Raw genomic sequence first — 17259 nt, 5'->3', positions numbered from 1 at the left:
CTATAGGGGAGAACTAATTAGAGACACAAAACAATCATTAATAGGTGGAGTGGCTCAGTGGTTAAGACTGGTACCCTGTGTACGAAAGACTTCATGGTCGCAAGTTCAACTCCACCCCTGGCAGTTTGTACTCAATTCCCTTAAGTCCCTGTAAGTCTCTTTGGATAAAAGCGTCTGTTAAATGACATGTAATGTAATAGATACAAAACAACCACAGAGAAACAGGTTTCTACAAAAAGTCCAGAGTAAACAAGAGAGACAAAATGAGATCACACAAACAACCTTTTATTTACCCACTGAAAATGGAATGAATTGTACTAGATTCAAATATAAAACTATTTTGTTTCTGTCGATGCCACTAATCAGTAAATATGCATTAATGACAGTGAATTAATGTATTGGAGGGAGTGGCTGTCATTCTCGGGCTCCGTCACCGGATGAGCCCCGTTCCCTTCCTCCTCTCGGCCGGGTTGGTGTGTCTTCCTTCCGGCTTGCTGAAGAAAGTTGAGGGAGGTTCAGCAGTAACTGGGCTTTTTCATAATGGATAGTCAGGGAAGGAAAGTGGTGGTCTGTGACAATGGAACCGGGGTAAGTTTAGCTCTCTGGTTTGACGCACTATCAGCAAGTGGCTTTGTTGGAACTGTGCCGTTTGTGTCGAACGATTTGCCGAAACAGGAAGTGGCGGTGTCACAGCGTCCAAGCTAGCTAGCGTTAACTGGGTGGGTAGCTAGCCAGCCAGCCCGTTAGCTTGCTAATTTTCATTCATCCAGAGCCTTCGCTGAAATAGCCCACATACTGTGTGGTATTGTCAGTGTGGCTGCTGAATACATAGCTATGGTTTCAGCTCTCACAGCTGCGCGCACACCATGATTAAAGAATGACCCATTACGACCAATGGTTAGTAAGCTACGACAGCTAGCGAGCTAGCCTGTTAGCATTGACAGCTGACTGTCTGGTTTGTTCAGTCACTCATTTCAGTGATTTCGTTTGGCAAACGACGCACATTTTGCACACATCTCCACTGTGGTTTTGCTCCGATTAACCCGAGCAGTAGCTGAATATTTTTTTTCCAGATATCCATCGTGAGGTGTGTGTAACGTTAGGTAGGCCGTGCCAGGTGAATTGAGTATCTCCACCTTTTAAACATCGTTTTCCCGAACAGCAACAGATGCACGTAGAGAAATGTCACCCAACTGCCTGTCGGTTTGAAGAATGTAGACAATAGAAAGACTAAATAACACAATTAATGAAAGCTGTGCACATCAGTGTTCCTTTATTGTTCGTGTTTTTCCATTTTCAATTTCGCTGAATGCATAAAATATTCGTTTGCATATACGACGTATACATTCAGTGTTTTTCCCTGGATTTTCCTTGGGTCTAATTAATTAGTGTTGCATCCAAACTAAACCACTGAACGACATATAGTGATGGGTCCTAGCATTTAAGCAGTTATCTGTTTAAATGTTGTATTCTCTGTCCACGGTCCTCAGACTGTGGTACGTGTACCACCAGTGGTACAAGCTTTCTCTGGTTGTATTTGGAGGAAAATCACAAATACTGTTCTACTGTATATGCCTGGGAAGTTTGACTGGAGTGCATTGGAAGTGAAACGGTTTTAAATAATTGTAAGAAATGATTTGATAATAAGTCACCTTATCTCACTGTATTTTAACTTTAGCGATAATGGTGTTACATTGGAAGCTCAATATTTTCACAGGTGGTACTCGGTATAAAAAGTTTGTGAACCACTGTTTTATGTTATATGCTGCAAAATGTACCCAATGCCTCTCTGCTGTACAAGTTGTAGCTTGAGCAATGCAATTAAAAACTAAAATGCAAGGTTATTTAACTTCTAAATATTGAACTCAGTCAAACAGAAACCACATTTTGCATAATAGTTTTCCTTTTAGTTTAGTTTGATGGTTAGTACAGTATACAGTGATGTAAAGGTGTCATTGTCTTATTCAGAAATAAATTGGTTATCGCTGTACATATTTGGTTTGTCTATATGCTTGAAAGTTATTTTCTGTGAAAAAATGTATTCAAAAAATAAATGTGCTTTTGAAAATGTATGTATACATTTAAAATAAATGTAGGGACATTTTAAACTGATCAGTTTGAGCAATAAAACAGATAACTGAGTTTAACATTATGGTTGATGTTTTCCACCAGTTTAGGGACCACCATAGTTTTTTCTTCTCCTAATCTAGGTAATTTTAATGGATTTCCAAGCTTCTGTTGTTTGTTGACAGAGTAATTACATTTTGAGCCATGCTGCTTATACTGTAGTAAATGATTTGCTGGTCTTTTCTACAAATCATTCACTGCACATATACTGCCTCTGCTAGAGCTGAGGTACTTCCTGTCTAAATCTTGTCAGCATTTACAGAGGATGTTGCCTCAGCATGTTACTGACTAAGAAGGCCTTTTTGAGATGAGATATTTTTCAAGAGCATTTGGTGGGAAAAATTTTTTTGAACCCACGTCAGAGTTGAATTGGAAACCTTAGAGAAAGTGAGAGTCTGAACACTTCACACCATAAGAAACTGTAGAACTTGACAGTTTAATATTGTGTATCTTCAATTGCATGTAACAACAATCAACCTGCTAGTTTTCTCACCCTTTCTATTAGAATCTTCAACCAGATTTATCTGTGGGGGCAGAGCTGTACTGATTCTGAAATGATACCTTTAAATATATTTATTAACTGGTAATTCTACATAATTAAACTGCTTGTTGGACCATGCATGGATTAACTCATTCACTCTGACAGATAAGATGTCTTGAGTCATGTTCTTTTGCTTTTATGCAAGGCTGGTAGGGGCCATGACAGAAGTAGTATAAATGCAATATCTGGCATTTCAGGGAGAACACGAAATCCCACAGTTTCTATTGTCTGGGATTTAAGTTATAAAATGCAGCTTAATACTATATTTTCCTGGTCAACATTGTTGTAGCTTCATTAGCTTAAATGTAAGTCCAGTGAACAGTGAGTGCTTTGACGTGCTTGGCTTTTATGTCCACACAGCACTGGTTGTAGTGTTTATTGGTTATAACTCAAAATGAATATTGATTATGATGCTGTAAGGTAAATATTGGATTTTCTACTATTGTGATGGAGGATAAAGTGTGTTAAGAACTTAGAGGCTAAATTTTTATCTTGGTGTAATTGCCAGCACAACATGCCGTGGTTTGAACTGGATGTGACCCTAATGGTGGATAGTTTTCTGTATTTGTCTTTTCTAATCAACTTCTTTTCCCTTCCCTTTTTAGTTTGTCAAGTGTGGCTATGCAGGCTCCAACTTCCCAGAGCACATCTTCCCTGCACTTGTTGGGAGGCCCATCATCCGCTCCACAGCCAAAGTGGGAAACATTGAAATCAAGGTACGGGCTGAAGTTCCTGGAGTGACTTTTTTAATTTGACAAGGACATTTTGATTTGAGGTACAAACATGGTCAGAAAACCAGTCATCAGACAACGGTATAACCTACAAACAGGAATGAAAAAGACATGAAATCACATTTAATTAAAACAGACAATTTTTCTAGTCCTATATGTAACCACAACTTTTCTTGTAAGTATGAATTTGATCTTGTCTTGTTCTCAGGGCACCTTGCTATATTTGTTTTCTTTGAATCAGTACAGTAATATGCTTTAAGATAAAGGTCTTATCGTCAGAACCCCTGTTATTTTAGCCTGAGGTCTGTCACTACCTCTCTCCTGTTTTTCCAGTTTTGTTTATTCATCTTTATTTTATATCTACCTTCCTTTCCCCCCATGTCCCCCCCCCCCCATGATGAAGTAGAATTCCCAGAAGATGGTAAGTTCAGGTTGGTGTGTGCCTCCTGTTCTTGCCTGCTCCAGAGAGTTTTGTCATGTTTTGATGTCAACTGAAAATTAAGCTCTCTTACTTTGTTTTGGTTTTTTTCACCTTGTCTTTTCTAAATTTGTTTTCTTTGATATTTGTTTACTCACACATAATCCCAACTAGTTAGCCAAGTTTAAAATGTTTAGTTTGAGAACTTTTGGCTGAATGAGTGGCACAGAGTCAGATATACAAAACCTCATGTTAATAGACCTCTTTTTTCCAGGCTCAGTGTTGCGGAAATAGTTGTGATGAATCATAGGCCAACTGTTATTGATGGAGAGCTAAAAGAGATTTTGGAACACTTCCATTTTCAAAGTGTCTGATCTACGGGTGGATCCTGATGGCTAACAGCCCCCCCCCCCAATCCTGCTGCCATTTAAGAACTGAAATATTTTTCAGCAGAACAGTTTTCAGCTGAAAATAATTGAGATTGCCTGTTACAGCTAGGAAGATTGATGCCAAATGTTATATGTTTCGTACCTGAAAACATCACAAATCTATTTTCTGTACACCATGAAACCATGTGCATATTTAAGTTATGTGCCATCAAGTTGCTTCTGTAATCTGCTAATGTGTCACCCTTGTCAAGTACAGAGGAAGTGTTCACACAAAAGGATGCATGGCAGGCAGCTGCAATTTAAAGACAGAAGCACATCTGTTTTTCTGTTTTACTTATTTTCATTGAGACCACATGGCATTGATGCCTGTGAGATGACTGGCACTCTGTTAATGCCAAAGCTCACAGGATGAACCCATAAAATGGCTGCCTTCACAAGGCTTTTGAAGTCTCCAAGTGGAACATGAGATGCTTGACTGTGTGGCTAACACTGAGCTCTAACCCAGAGGTTGTTTACTTTGCCAGGCTGCCTTGCATGCAGCTAGTTGAATGGTGCTAAAACGAGTGGATTACTGTAGCTAGAGGAAAGTGTTTCCAGGTGTAAATGCATGAAAAATAATGCTTTTTTTGCATGCTGGGAATTTGAATTTTTAACTCATGAGTTGCGCTCTCTTGGACAGGTGACTTGTCTTAATGCAAGTAAAAAAATTATCTTAAATGTTAAATATCTTGTTCTGATTTTAGCTGACCAGCAGGCTTAAGGGGCAGTTAAAATGAATGAATATGTAGCCCAACCAGTACGTGGAACTCATCCCTAAGGCAAATGCTACTGAAGTGGGCTCCAGAAGTAAAGGGCTCTGCTGTTGTGCTTCTAAATATTTATCTGTGTTGATGTTTGACCTCTTACTCTAGGACCTTATGGTTGGGGATGAAGCCAGTGAGTTGCGCTCGATGTTGGAGGTCAACTACCCCATGGAGAACGGCATCGTTAGGAACTGGGATGACATGAAGCACCTGTGGGACTACACCTTTGGCCCGGAGAAGCTCAACATTGACTCTCGCAACTGCAAGATCCTGTTGACGGAGCCCCCCATGAACCCTACTAAGAACCGTGAAAAAATCATTGAGGTGTGTGTCAGTGTTTATTGCAACATTAAGGTGTTGTAGTTATGCGAGTGGAAATTAAAAAGGGGAGGTTGGCTAGTTTTTTTGCGATTCACTGTATATTCATCAAATTTTATAAATTACCTCTGTTTGTGTTTTCCACTATAAAGTTCCAATACTACTTGTCTTGGCTCGGCACGGCTCGACTCGACTCAGTTTGGTATAATTTTCGATTACTATAATACCAAGTAGTGATGAGCAAAGCAGTTCTTTTTGGTGTACTGAATCATTAGAATCGGTTAACTAAAAAAATTAGTTCAGCACTTACTATTAACTCCTATTAAATGCTGAGATTTTAGAAATATCCTTGCTAAATGTTGGAGATTAACACATTTCCAGGATTTTTAAGTCTTTTTAACTGATCTACAGTTCGGTTTACTGTAGATCTATGGTGTCACCTCAGCTTGCTTGGAACCTCTTAAAAGCACCAGCTACTATCCCTAATGAAAAGCCAAAAAAAACAAGTATAGTCGAGCCATACCGAGCTGAGTGTAGTCATTCTAAGGCGCCATGTAGTCTTTCTGCTTTGTATAAATCTTCTCATAGTGAATATAACACTTTCTGGTTTTGTGACATCTTTGGTTTGCATCAATCAGACATCGCAGGAAATGTATTTTAAGGCATTGCAGAAGTGCTACTTAATCCTCAGTGAAGTGATTTAAATATCTGTTACTTCTGTATTTTTGCAGATATACTGTACTGCAAGCTTTTGTTTTATTCCGCCAAAACATTATTGTTGTTGCTTTCTAATGTGTACCATCTTCTTCGGCAGGTTATGTTTGAGACCTACCAGTTTTCAGGAGTCTACATTGCTATTCAAGCTGTGCTGACCCTGTATGCCCAAGGTAAGAGCACATGTGCTTCCTGGAGGTTACGGATGTGACCAAGAAACAATATGGAAATCTAAAGTACTTGTCTAGTACTATGCAGATTTGCAGCAATGCTAGTACTTGTTCAGTAAAATGCTTGAATAGATTTATGTCTGGTCATTATTAAGAAAGACTAATGCATCCAGGGTCATCCTGTAAGAAAAGATATTTTCCTCCTGTCTAGAAACAAATAATTAGGATGTTTGGATACAGTTGAGCTCTTGTCAACGATGCTACCATAGTGTACAGTGATTAGTTGATACTTTCATTCATGATGCAAAAAACAAGTTGCTGCATAATAGCACAATAACAGTTTGACTTTCAAATTAATTGCATGAAATGAAAAATCCACCCCCCCCCCACCCCAGTGTGTTAACACCTTTAGGCTTCTCACTGCAGTGGGTGTTTGCTTTCCATTGTAATTGTGTAAATATTCGTGTGTTACAGTATTTAACCACCACACCTTTGTCAATTAGTTTGAGGATTTGGTTTTTGGGAATATTCCAATACTAGGTGACGATTGTTTGACAAAATGTCTAGACAGTCACATGAACATCACCTGACAACGTGTGGGTTACACGTGCAATATCCTGAGATGATCTAATGTGTAATAAATACTGTGTGGTGCTTGAAGCAGGATCAGATGGTCTGTGCAATACTTTGTCTCAATATTAATCACCAATTAATGGGCAATTATTAATTGGTCATTTTTGAACATATATTTGGTTCGAGACTAACAATGAATCTGGACAAGCCTCAGATACTGTAAAGGGTTTCTTTGCTAATTTTCTGCTTAATACATTTCCTCTGGGAATCCACTCAACTAACTACATGGTTCAAATTATAGAAAATGGCCTCATTTATCTTAAACTACCCTTGATGCAGTTTCTCAGCTGAGCTGCTGACTGAAACTTCTAACATTAACTCTGGCCAATGCTAATTTTGCTTGCAAGCACTTAAATGCCACCTGATCCTCTCACAGGTGCTCTAAAGTAAACAATACATTAGAGTTACTCTTTAACAATTACCAAGAAACATAAGAAAAAGGCAGTTTCTGATATTCTTCCATTCATATTTGAGTCCGTATTTAATCTAAAATATGACACTGGATACCATAAACATGCAGCATCAGGTTCTCTCTGGCTAGTAAATACTATACCTGCTTATTTTGATACAGAAGGATTCAGTCCTTAAGTGAATCTGTAAATTAAACATTATTCCATTATCGATTATGTTGGAAGGCAGTGAAGTGGCAAGTTAAGTTCTCCTGTCAGGAATAAAATAAAAGTTTGCATGGGAAATCATTTTCGGATGTTGACAAATAACTATATCAGTGTTTCCTGTTGGTGTCTCGCCACTGTCCTATTTGTCGTACTGGTTTTATCATGAACCAGGTTTTTTAGGGTCATCACTATAACATACAAAAAAAAGTCGCCACCTAAAAAAAATGGGTCACATCGTTGGACTGCCTTTAGTTTTGATTACGGCACTCATTCACTGTGGCATTGTTTCCATAAGCTACTGCAATGTCACAAGATTTAATTCCGTCCAGTGTTGCATTCATTTTTCACCAAGATCTTGTATTGATGATGGGAGAGTCGGGCCACTGAGCAAAGCCTTCTCCAGCACATCCCAAATACTCTCAATGGGGTTAAGGTCTGGACTCTGTGGTGGCCAATCCATGAAAATTATGTCTCATGCTCCCTCAACCACTCTTTCACAATTTGAGCCTGATGAGTCCTGGCATTGTCATCTTGGAATATGCCCATGTCATCAGGGAAGAAAAAAATGCATTGATGGAATAATCTGGTCATTCATTATATTCAGGTAGTCAGCTGACCTCATTCTTTGGGCACATAATGATGCTGAACCTAGACCTGACCAACTGCAGAACCCCTTACCTATTTGCTTAGTTAAATCCAGGTGGCGACTTTTTTTTGGCCAGGCAGTGTACATGGGCATTTAAAGTTTAATCCTGTGCAATGTATTGATTATTTTTTTTACGGTTAGTGCAAGGATTAGATTTCATTCGGATCAGGGTGAAGTTAGTAGTAGTTAAGGTTAAATTACATTTATCTTTACATTTTCTGTAAATCAATGTGATGTCATGGAAACACAACACATTTTTGTGTTTTTGTTTTAGGACTTCTGACTGGTGTAGTGGTGGACTCTGGGGATGGTGTGACACACATCTGTCCAGTTTATGAAGGATTCAGCCTGCCCCACCTGACGAGACGCCTGGACATTGCAGGCAGGGACATCACTCGCTACCTCATCAAGGTATCTATGCTCTGAGTGACACAGGGTAACGGAGAACACAAGAACACAAAACAAGTGGTGTAAGCAAGATGGAGAATATACACTACGTATTTCATTGATCTTAGAAATCCTATTGATTGCATTTTAGGTAGATGAGTCTAGATAATATTAGTTGACAGGGCACCACCATTATGTACTGCAGTGCCCTATTTTACTTCCATTATGTATGTATACATTATACATCATATGTATTAAATAGGGAGATTTTGCCCCTGATGTATCTACTGATACTGACTCATGATATGATACCTTTGCCTAGATAACACAGCTGCACAGTACACTTTTTGTGCAGGCCTTTGTCAACCAGTTGGTTTGAAGGTAGTGTTCGGTGTGTATGTGAATAATCATAACAAACACAAGTGATATCAAACAAATACTCAAGTCCACATTTGAGCTTCATGAAGAACCTGCTCACTAAAGACCAAGGAGGAAACCGGGGAGACAGCCCATCTCCACTCGACTTAGAACCAAAACTTGAGGATTGGGACATCCCTATTATTAATTTACTATTTTAGTCCATTTAGTTGACAAAGACTCTTCTAAAGAGATCATAATCATAACCCAGACCTTTCTAATCCTTTGTCTTGTTTCTCTTTCAGTTGTTGTTGTTGAGGGGTTATGCCTTCAACCACTCTGCCGACTTTGAGACCGTGCGCATGATGAAGGAGAAGCTGTGCTACGTAGGCTACAACATCGAGCAGGAGCAGAAGCTGGCGCTGGAGACCACTGTGCTGGTGGAATCATACACGGTGAGTCTTCACATAAACAACAAATCTACACAGATATCTTCATGTAGGTATTTGAAATAGGATTTTTTAGTTAGAACAAATGGGCATCAATGCACAGGTTGTTAGTGCGTGTATATTTCCTACAGAGGTTGATGTGTTTTTTTCTTTTTGTACCGTCTCCTTTGATGGTGTCATTTTACACGGTTGTTTAACGGCTGGAGGAAATATAACTTCACCATCACCATGTTCCCCCCTGTCACCTGCACAATAAATATTTAATTAAACACCAATAAAGACCGACACCTCCAGTTAAAGGAACATAATGTGAGTCAGAAACTTTCAATCAAAGACAGTTTGGGTACAGTGACACTTAGTTTTATATTTGGGTTGTAAAATGACTGCTACAACACTGAATTCACTTAAAATTGGGGACATGTTAACCTACTGATTTTCATGTTGACTTGTTTTAAACATTTTTAAACCCTCTGGGATTCTCATTTATGGTTTTCCTTTTTTCCTCTCTCTATATAAATGAGTTCTTTTTTGCATGCCACATGCACACACACCTCACATTTCTGCTTAAAATAGCAACCTTGTTTAAAGAATCTCCCCAAAGGGTTTGTTATTTAAAAGTGGCAGTATTTTAAAGTAGTCAAAACTAATGGGGTAACTAAATCTGTTTCTGCACTGAGCTAAGTAGACTACCACATGCCCATTGTTGGCACCTTTGGTCCAGCCAGTGCTGCTGACTAACTGTTTTCTCTGGGAGTTAAACATATGGGGGTGCACTGCTCCTCCACCAGGCTTGCTTTTCTTTCCAAGGCTTTTCCCCTCAGAGGGAACCACAGAATCTAAACGCAGCACCTGAAGTCTGTGTTACTGCACGCCTTAGCGAGCACATGTTGTGTCTCAGAGCTCACTGTGACCATGTGTGTTTGGGTTAGTGTAGGCGAGTGCATGTATGTGTGTTTGTAGGCGTGTGAACGTGTAGGTGTGCGTATCATTATGTGTGTGTGAATGTACTGAAACAAGGAGGGCAATGTAACTGTGGCCGAAGAGCCCTGAACTGCACCTGACATCATTTCCTGTGCAGCCACATTGCGGCTGAGGTTGGGCTCTGCTTCCTCCCACTGCCCTCAGCTGAATGAAGCCTTTTTATAGTAGCACACACTAACTCTACTACATTTGGAGACTGCAGTCTCTCTACGCTTATTTTCCATAACATATCGGTCTTTAAAAAAAATCCGACAATCCTTTATTCTTTCATTCAAGATGTAACCCCTTTTGTGCTTTCTGCTGAGTCATATATTCAATCCTACATCTTTAATGGTGTCATACTTTTTCCCCTTCTCTTTTCATGTCATGCCTCCCACACTCTTCCAGCTGCCAGATGGCCGTGTGATCAAGGTGGGAGGAGAGCGGTTTGAGGCCCCGGAGGCTCTGTTCCAGCCGCACCTCATCAACGTGGAGGGTGTCGGAGTGGCCGAGCTCCTCTTCAACACCATCCAGGCGGCCGACATAGACACCAGGTGAGCCCAGTGCACTGCTAATGAGTGTAACATTGTCTACTTTTCTAAAGTTAAGGCACAACATTAACACATCCCAGCACACACAGATGGAGATACGCACAAGTGTTGGAGCTCTTCAGTTGCCCACTGAAGCACTGGAGGGTTGTAGACATCTAACACTGCTTTTCTTTCACACTTAAGTTCTTTATGGAAAGTATGAAAAATGACCTTGGCTTTGTAAAAGAGTGGAAAATCTTTTTTTTTGGTCAGGGAACACTTGGAAATCCAATACATTATTGAAGAACTTGGGAATTGTGGGCTTTTGTAAAATATGACAATCTGCCTGATGGAAGGGGAAACCAGTGACATCACTAGTATGATTTTTAAGGCCGAGCATATTTGCATTTAATTATGCATTATCATGGCTGCCATGTGCATCTTGCATACATTTTATGCACGGATTGTGCACACCCTCAGAAATTAATCTTGCTTATCTATGCTGATTTAAAGACATTGCATATGATTTACGACAGAGCCACACATACTTTTTTACATTCTTGGAAGTAACCAAGAGCTTTTTTTTTCTTTTCTTTTTTTCTTAAACAGTCCATGGTGTGCCCCCTAGTTTTCCCTCATCTACATGTTGCTGGGTCTCTCCCTGCTCTTACACTCTTTCTCTTCTCCTCAGGCCTGAATTCTACAAACACATCGTGTTGTCAGGAGGATCCACCATGTACCCAGGCCTGCCTTCTCGCCTGGAGAGGGAACTCAAGCAGCTGTACCTGGAGCGTGTGCTGAAGGGAGACGTGGACAAGCTTTCGGTGAGAAACTGTCCCCTTAACTTCTCTGCCATACTTAAACTGTCGACTGTGTCAGAGCTGCTCTTGGGTTGGCAAACTGTCAGTCTGCTGTTCAATGGTGTCAACTGAACTTCCCGGTACATCTACTGTAGATGAAACAAGGCCACGCTACTGCACAGGCCTCACAGTTGGTGTGAAATAATATTTCTTGCTGATTCTCTATTTGTTTAAGTGGGCCTGGGGCGAGGTTTCCCACATGTGAGAGAGCAGTAAAGTATCAGAAAGTTTAAGGGAAAAGATTCAAATACGGTATAGTTAAAAAACTTTGACACCTGACAATATCTCCTTTGTTCTAATGAGGACCTCATATACTCAGAGTTCACAGTAAAAAAAATAATCCAGCTATTATTTGATGGAAAGTTTTTATGATCATGGCATTTTAGTCTTGTGCATTGCACATGAATTACCACCAGGTGGTGCCAGAGGCCAACAGACGGATACTTCTTTGGAGCACAGCATAAGCTTTAATTCCCAAAGTTTAAATATTTGTTTAAGAAAAATTTGACTGTATTACATTTAGACACAGATCTATTTTGTAAACAAAGCTCTTCAGATGACTCACGAGTTCAATAGCAAGTCATTCTGGGCTTCACTTTTCTGTCCACAACTGCAACCGGCCTCGCTTCTTCTCAAGATGTTTAGCTCATTCTGTAATGACAGGGTGTGTAATTCGCATATCTGTCCTGAAAAGTATCACAAATGTTTATAATATCTCACAAGTCTTCTGTCTTCTTCAGTAAATCCTCAAAGACTCTGTGCTGAAGCCTTGTTGGCTTTAAATGTGGACGATTATTTCTAGTTAATTCTTTAATAGAGGGCTGGGGCTGTGGTCAATTTAAGTTCATGGTGATTACTATATTCCACAAATCTGCTATATATTGTTTTTCAAAACTCTACATCAGACAGTTTTCACCCCTAAGCTGTTTGTTGCACACGTGACAAACATTTCTAAACAACTGTGGCGACAAACAAGCAGAAGCAGCGTCTTTCGCCCTATTTGGTGAAAATATCAATGTTTGCACATACTGATCATACAGACAGAGTAGGAAAGTGGATTGTTACAGCGGAGGTTTACTTGCATGTTTTTCCATCTTGAAGTCAGAAAGTTGAATCTGACAGGAAGTGAAGCTAATTAAAATTGTTAATCCACAAAAAAAAGCTTTTAAAACAAGACTATGCAACATTTTTAACCTTAAACTTGCAGGTGGGAATCTGTAGGTACCTCACTGTTTTTTTAACATTCCAATTATTGGTTCCTCTCCACTGAGTCATTACCATTCAACTTTTAAGTTTTTTTTTCCACCACTACTTACAATAATGACTTCACGTTACGTTAATGTAAGTCTGGTGAACAGGTAGAATGTGTTTGTATATGAGTGACAGTGAGAGAGTTCCAGAATCAGGCCCAGCACGTCCAGTTGTGCTGAGGTCACTTCTAAAGATGTAGAAGTCTGCTTTTACAGTGCTGTCCCTGCTGCAAAGTTACAGTGTTGCTTTAACAATGGCTCAGATGCAGTGTAATGTGAATGGAATCGCTCGAGATTATTTCTGTTTTGGTTCCAGTGGACCGCTCACGCAAGTCTTGTTTTCTTGTGCAGCAAGCAGCTGTGCTCGGTTATTTCCCTCGAGAGTCTCTGCAGACAAATGAATTGGTTGGTTAATGTCAGGTGACGAAATGAAAAGCTCTGCTGAATGTTTTTACTTGGTTTGTTATCGAGTTGTTATCAGCATTGCCCTGTACAGCGTCTTACATTTATATGTGGTAGCAATGTTCACCGATATACATAAAATAATGTACACCGCAAAACATTAGGCCTTCTTATTTGTATTAACTATTTACATTTTACAGTTTTGGATTATTGCTGAAAAGTATATGGGCACACAGCACTTAAAAATAGAGGACCACATAAAACGTTTAAAATAATAAAACCAATAATAAAATGTTGAGCTTTTGCAACTATGGGCCCTTTGCACAGCAGCCATTTTCATAACGACTAACTTCCATGTAGCTTCCTCAGTTTCAGTTTGCATGCTGGTTCACTGTCGCACCGTCCGGACTCGCATGAACTAACTGAGCGGAGCCATCGTTAGTGTGATCAGTAACACCTGTGCTTTTCTTGCCAAGTGCACGTCAAAATGGCCGCTGTGCAAAAGAGCCCACAGGTGCTTAAAAAGGCAGATGCTTTTGTCTGGTGTGAAAATGTTTAATCTGTGTAAATACAGTAAAATGTAATATGTAATCTTGGAATTGTTAACTGAACAATGAATCATTTTCAGAGTGAAACAACGCTGTTGGCAAGTTATTCACTCATGAATAAATGTGTGTGAGTGTGGCGGTTTTTCTATCATATCATATCATATCATATATCATTTTGTTCCTGCGAAAGACCAGCACCTCCGCTCTTTCTTCTTTTTAAAGTGGCTGCTGTTGTTGTGTGGATCCATATTCACTAATGTAGTCCAACATAAAAACAAACAAACAAAAAGTTTGACTCTGTAGAGCGACAAAAAGACCTGTATCATATCCCAGCTGAGGAAAACCAGAACAATGGGCCACTTTGAGCAGCACTGTCAACACTGCAGGAGTCACAGGTCCTTTCCTTTGTTCCACAGGATCTTCTCATGAGTCTTTGTGTCTCCTCCTTGTCTTGCAGAAATTTAAGATCCGCATTGAGGATCCTCCCAGGCGAAAGCACATGGTGTTCCTGGGCGGTGCCGTGCTGGCCGACATCATGAAGGACAAGGACAACTTCTGGCTGACCCGAGAGGAGTACCAGGAGAAAGGAGTCCGCGTGCTGGAAAAACTGGGAGTCACCGTCAGATAAAGCTCTGAACGGACACAACCAAGCATACACACACACACGGTCGAATACATACATACATACACACACACACACACGCACGCACGCATACATGACTCGCACACATTTCCCTCTTTGCCCCATCGCAGAGTATATATCTATTTATCCCTCTACTTTTCTTTATCTCTCGGCTCTCGCTTCTCCTCAAACATCCTAAGAGAACCGAGCCGTCGCCTCCTCTCTCCCCTTTCAGCCTCTCTTCTCACTGGGTTTGGGATTGGCTCACACTTTTCCTCGCAAAGCCCCGATTTCCACTTTACCCTCTTTCTTTTAAATAAAAATGAAAGGGTTAATATTGCCCTGCTGGAGTGTTTTGGAGCCTGAGTTGAGTTCTAGTAGTGACGGTTAAAACCAGTGTTGACGCAAATGCTGCATGTCTTACCTGCAGTTGTGTCTGACGGGAATTAGCTTAGGCAGATGAAGCCACCAGCCTTTCAGAAACACGGGGGGAGAGGAGAGTGAAAATGATGCACACGTTTTTAAGAAACTCGTGAGCGTCTTTGATATCAGGATCCACCACAAACAGCCACGGGCCACTTTCAGCTACTGTTCCAGGTGAGCGAGAACTGATCACGCTTTATGTCGGTTTTTATAAATGATATCACAACTTTTCTGTACTGGGAGAGGGATTCTCTTTTTTTTTCTTCTTTCTTTCTTTTTTGTTGGATGTTTGTGTTCATTTATATCTTTAAATCAGATTTTTTTTTCCCTTCATTGCCTTTATTTTTTCCTCCTTTCTTGCTGTGCACTACTACCATTGTAAATGGGGTGTATAGTGGTAACAGAAGTTCCTCCACGTTTTTATGAAGAATTGATGATTGATTGATAAAGGGACAAATAGGTGGAGTAAAAACCCCTGCGTTGGACATCAGTTGTGTGACGGTACTTCAGGGTTTGTGTTTGGTGTGTGTGGGGGGCGGGGTTATTATTTGTTCCTCATCAGACAGCCTTGCGTCTGCCTCCTCTCTGGGTGTAAATCTTGAGCTGAATGAGTAGGTGTGAGCAGTTGTAGCAATATAGTACCTCTCCTGTCACATTTCCTTCAGATCCACCGAAGCATGGAGGCAGCCACATGCTGACAATGAGAGCTTGAATCTGGGGCACTGACAAAGTAAAACGGTATTTTTTGTTTTTCATTGAAGTTAAAATGCTGTTGAGACCATATTTAAGTTCTCCAGTGTTTCACTCCCAACGGCCGACTTAATGATTACTGGAGGCACTTCTATTTTGAGTATGATAAATATGTATATTTTTTTTTTCCTCTTTCCATGAACATCTATCCAGTGCCAAGTGCAGTTAATGTTAACTGGATCTCTCATGTTTTAATGTCTTTCGTCACTGTTTTTGTTTTATTTTCCTGTGTTGTTCATAGCATAACTGCCTAACGCTGATTTAAATAAAGAAAAGTGATTTATAAGGATGATCGTCTGACCCCATTTTTTTTATAATAAATAACAAGTGACTGAGTTTCACTCAGAAGAATACATGATTTAATGAACCTGCTAACTCTTTCTGCTGTTAGCAGTAGGGCTAACAGCACTATTTGTACTATTATATTTGATACTTTCAATTGTTTTGTGTTTTTACTAACACTCAAACTCAAAACCTGGACAATACTCACTTTCCACTTTGACATTGGTCACAATTATTTGTACAATTTTTGATTATAATTTCTGGGATTGGACCATCAATTCATTGTCTCTTTGATTAGGTAGCAAGTCATATGAGATGTGTAGATTGATATGACCACCAAAGGAGAAGATGGACATATAAAGGTGACATGGGCTTGGCCACAGGGGGAGGAGGAGGAAGAAGAGAGCTCAGCACAGGTCAGAAAGAGGAAGAGGAAATGGAACAGTGGCAGTGGACTGGCGCCACCAGAGGAAGAGGCTCTCTTTCCGTGCCTGAAATAAAGATCTCTCCCAGACTCTTCCGGCCTTGTTCCATTTTAATCCCTCGACTCCTCGCCACTTCCCTCAGCCCTGAACTGTTGCTTCTGAGGTGCCATTTGATGTGCAGTTCCTCCACATCGCAGCACAAGCGGAGACGACACCAGTCTCGACAAAGGTGGGAAACGGCCAAGGACATCCACTCGAGTACTGTACCGGGGGCTGTGAACTTCTCATTTATCAAGCTGTACGTCAGCTGTACGTCAGCTGCAGATCCAGTTTATACATTTATCATAAGATACAGCGTGTGCCTTTTTCCACATTTTCACCTGGCCATTTGACTTTATTTCTCCACTTTTAGGCCACAATTCTGAGAATATGAAAATTGCAGTTCCATTATATCAAACATCATTGGGCGATGAAGATCATGTGATGTGATCAAATGCTCCAGTAGATTAGTAGTTTAATTGAATAGCACATTTAAAAGTGCTGCACTTGCTTAACATTCAGTATAAATACAGTAAATCACAAAGAGTAAACAAGAAAGAGATTTATATTGCATGTAATAATAATCATGATATTACACTTGAGGTTTTAGAGTATTTCAGTTTTCTGATTCAGTTTTCTCATCTAAACATATCTTACAGTGTTTGTCGAGCTGCTTTTGCACAAACCGGCTAAATGATTTTCCACAGGGTGGGAGTAGAGAGAGGGTTTTCCCTCTGAAGCCAGTTTATCTCAGGTGCAGGGTTTGAGCTGTGACACTCCTTGGTAAAGTATGCTGATACACTCCACTAGTTCCTCGTAAGCTACGCTGCTTCAACATCTCTGCTCTGTGGGACAGAAATCTCCGTCG

At 40.2% G+C, this 17259-nt stretch overlaps 1 protein-coding gene across 1 annotated transcript; it reads left to right on the top strand.

Annotated features, from left to right (window-relative positions):
• Positions 1-427: 427 nt before the first annotated feature.
• LOC131473939 (actin-related protein 2-A) lies at positions 428-15932 on the top strand. The gene is made up of 9 exons (XM_058651563.1): positions 428-588; positions 3274-3384; positions 5118-5333; positions 6142-6214; positions 8382-8518; positions 9157-9306; positions 10669-10814; positions 11482-11614; positions 14308-15932. Exons 1-9 carry the CDS (start codon positions 541-543, stop codon positions 14476-14478), a joined length of 1185 nt encoding a protein of 394 aa, XP_058507546.1. The 5' UTR covers positions 428-540; the 3' UTR covers positions 14479-15932.
• The last annotated feature ends 1327 nt before the right edge of the window (positions 15933-17259 follow it).

This window comes from Solea solea, chromosome 15 (assembly GCF_958295425.1).
Source record: "Solea solea chromosome 15, fSolSol10.1, whole genome shotgun sequence".
In the NCBI taxonomy this organism is placed as follows: Eukaryota; Metazoa; Chordata; class Actinopteri; order Pleuronectiformes; family Soleidae; genus Solea; species Solea solea.
The sequence above is the reverse complement of the archived record's forward strand: the minus strand, read 5'-3'. Positions and strand labels throughout refer to the sequence as shown.

Excerpts from the sequence above, each read along its gene's own strand:
- LOC131473939 (XM_058651563.1), top strand. The coding sequence starts at position 541 with ATGGATAGTCAGGGAAGGAAAGTGGTGGTCTGTGACAATGGAACCGGG. Across the intron at positions 5,334-6,141 it reads ACCGTGAAAAAATCATTGAG|GTTATGTTTGAGACCTACCA; the intron begins GTGTGTGTCAGT and ends CTTCTTCGGCAG. Across the intron at positions 8,519-9,156 it reads TCACTCGCTACCTCATCAAG|TTGTTGTTGTTGAGGGGTTA; the intron begins GTATCTATGCTC and ends TTTCTCTTTCAG.